This window comes from Alligator sinensis, unplaced genomic scaffold, assembly GCF_000455745.1.
Source record: "Alligator sinensis unplaced genomic scaffold, ASM45574v1 scaffold166_1, whole genome shotgun sequence".
Taxonomy (NCBI): Eukaryota; Metazoa; Chordata; order Crocodylia; family Alligatoridae; genus Alligator; species Alligator sinensis.
The window spans coordinates 1,396,902-1,399,910 of NW_005842098.1; the positions used below are offsets into that span (position 1 = coordinate 1,396,902).

General features: G+C 52.3%; 1 protein-coding gene across 4 annotated transcripts in view; it reads right to left on the reverse strand.

Annotated features, from left to right (window-relative positions):
• Positions 1-3,009, reverse strand: part of DDX47 (DEAD-box helicase 47) — a 15,774-nt gene that overhangs the window by 12,576 nt on the left and 189 nt on the right. For 2 of the 4 annotated variants that reach the window (XM_025204820.1, XM_025204819.1), the window contains exon 2: positions 2,832-2,925. In XM_025204820.1, the coding sequence (XP_025060605.1) occupies positions 2,832-2,925 (94 nt within the window). Of the gene's footprint in view, positions 1-622; positions 812-2,520; positions 2,644-2,831; positions 2,926-3,009 lie in introns of all 4 variants that reach the window. The other 2 variants (XM_006024163.3, XM_006024164.3) reach the window with 2 other exon arrangements.

Consider the following 3,009-nt stretch of genomic DNA (forward strand, 5'->3'; position numbering starts at 1 on the left):
CCCCCCCCCAATAGGTATTTAGAATTTATTTTATTATAATGATTAAGGCACAGGTAGACTTCCAAATTGCTTTAAAGTTGTAAATATCTCAATAAAACATTGTGTTCAACTGCCACACACACACACACACACACACACACACACAGTGTTTCATTTTAAATCACTGAAAATGTGGATTTTAGGTTTTTAAATCAGAGAGCTTGGGATTTATTTTTTTTTTTTAATTCAGAGAATTTGGGATTTTTAAACAGAGAAAATCAGGACACCTGTAACAGCTTAACATAAGTTATGAGTGATTTTGCCCATTCCCTTCCTGGGAAGTGGCTACTGCTTGAATGTGCCCATCAGAGAATCTACAGATTGCTTTATGCTCTTTTCTGTAATGAACAACATGGTACTACTGTGTGGTACTCCCTCTCCCCAATGCTCTGCTCTCCAGCCCCAATTCTCTCCTCTTGATCTCCAGCAGCACACACTTCCTTCATCTCTCCTCATTCCATATGCATATTCTTCACTAATCTGCTTTATAACGTAACACTATTGACTTTCAACGCTAGCCCCTCCAACTTTCCAAACATTCCAGTACTGTAGAACCATAAAGCCCATTACAAGGGCCACTCACCACTCTGGACACCAATGGAAGATCCCAGAGCTTCAAACTGCTCTGAAATCTGGAAAGCCAGCTCCCGGGTTGGTGTAAGGACAAGAGCAAAGAATCGCTGGGGTGTTTCCAATAGTGCCTGAAGAATGGGCAAAGCAAAAGCTCCTGTTTTCCCAGAGCCTGTTTCTGCCAGTCCGATGATATCACGACCTATGAACAGTGAGATGAAGGGATCAGCCTGTTGCTGGATCCAGAAACAGGTTCCCATGCAGCATCAGGTTGAGGCACATGAGGAAAACCTCTCATAAGAAGACTTGAGAGATCTGTATGAGGAGGCCCCACAGAAGAGTGGAAAAATTAGATTCACAGTGACGGGTGTGAGGAACAGAGCACCAGGGGGACGTCTCTGCAGAATCCGAATGAAGCGATTTCAATTGTACCTGACTTCTAACTTGACCCCTGGGTTCCTTCTACTCTCGTTGGGGCCCAGGTAAAATTTTACAGCAGGGATATCAAACATATGGCCCATGCAGTGGCATGATCCTGCCGTTACAGCTGGTCCGGTGCTTCAGCTGGACTCCGCACTGTTGCACTGTAGCTGGTGCTTGTGGTACAGGGGGTTGGTCCAGGATGCAAGCAGTGCCCACATCACAACAACATGCACTCTGGTTCCAAGGCCAGTTTGGACCCAGGTTGCAGGGCTGTCCAGCCAAGCACTTCAAGCAACAGGTGCCCCATACTGGCCCCCTGTGCATCATGGACAGTGCCCATGGCACCAGGTTCAACCTGTCTACCACATGCTAGCCCCACTGCAGGGTTTGTGCTGGATCTGGTGCCATGGGGGCTGCCTATGGCACTGGGGTACTAGCACAGGATGCGAGTTGTTTGGTGTGGTGCCCTGCTGGACAGTCCTGGGTGCTGGCTCTGGCACACAGACAACCTGGGGCCTAATCTTGATTGGCCCTAGAGATGACGCTTGTAGCACCAAGTCTAGCCTACGCACCATTTACAGCACAAGCCCTAAAGTGGGGCCAGTGCAAGCTGCTCAAGGTGCAGGATACCAACACAGGGAACATGCAGACAGGACAGCATCCCACCAGACCAGCCCTCCCCACTGGAACTGGTGTGGCCAGATCTGACCTGCAGACCAGCCCAGAGAACCTCATCCAGTCTGCAGGGCCAGGTGAATTTGACCCCTGTGCCTTAAAGACTTCACTAGCTATTTTATGCCTCACTCTTCTCTTCATCATGTAAACACTGTGAAAAACATGACTTATTTTTTTTTCATTTACTGTTCCTTTTTCATTATCCAGTTGATGAGAGTACTCTACAAATCAAGATGTGAGTACAGGAGTTCTCAGGTTGAGTTTGGGAAAAATCACATTTCATTTGTACAAAAAGGAAATAAAACAAGAGAAAACCTCCCACAAAATCCTTCCCTGGCCAGCTCTACATATACCAGGGGCATCAAACTCATCTGGCTTAAAGGGCACAGAGCTGGACTGCAGGCTGGATCATGACGTAGCATGTACACTGGCCTGCGCCCTGCGTGGGGTATGCAGCACAGGGCATACTGTGCATGAAGCTACTTTGTAACACATACTACACATCATGCTTGATGCTGGCCTGGGGCACACACTCGATGTGGCACCTGTGCTAGACCAGCCCTGTGGGCCGAATCCAGTGTGTGGGGCCAGCCAAGGGGTCTGATCCAGACTGGGCCCAGATCTAGTGTTCAGGGCTGGTTCAGCACAGATGTGACATACAGCACATGGCCCAGATGGATGCTCCATGCAGCATGCACTGGCTCCAGCCCTGCACTTATTTCAGGGCAGGGTGCACTGCATGTGGTGCCCAGGCTGGTCCAGCCCCCACGCACTAGATCTGATACACACAGCTGGTCTGAGCCCAACATGGACCTGCCCCAGTGTTGTGTGAAGGCCAGTCTGGTGCAGGTGTGCCCCCGAGACATAACTGCCGCTGCTGGCTGGGCAAGCCCACAGGTCCGTTGATCAGTGTCCCACGGGGGCAGCGAGTGGAGGCTGGAAGGGAGAGTGAAGGGGTTGGGTCAGGGCTTTCCCCACTGCTCCTCTCCCCTGGCAGCCTCCAGCACTGACGGCGGGAAGCCCGGGCTGCCAGGCTCAGGGGCTGCACGTGCCACAGGCCCCCCTTCCCCGATGGGCTCGAAGCCCGTGACAGTTAACCCCCGGCCTGAGGGCCCCGCGCTCACCTTGCAGCGCTACTGGAACGGCCTCGATCTGGATCTTGGTCGGCGTCTTCCAGCCCAGCTGGTCGCAGGCCTCACACAGCACGTCCGTCACCCCCTGCGCGCCGGGCGGGACACGCGTCAGCGACCACCCGCGACCGTCCGGCCCGGCCCGGCTCCGCTCCCACCGCCAGGGAAGAGG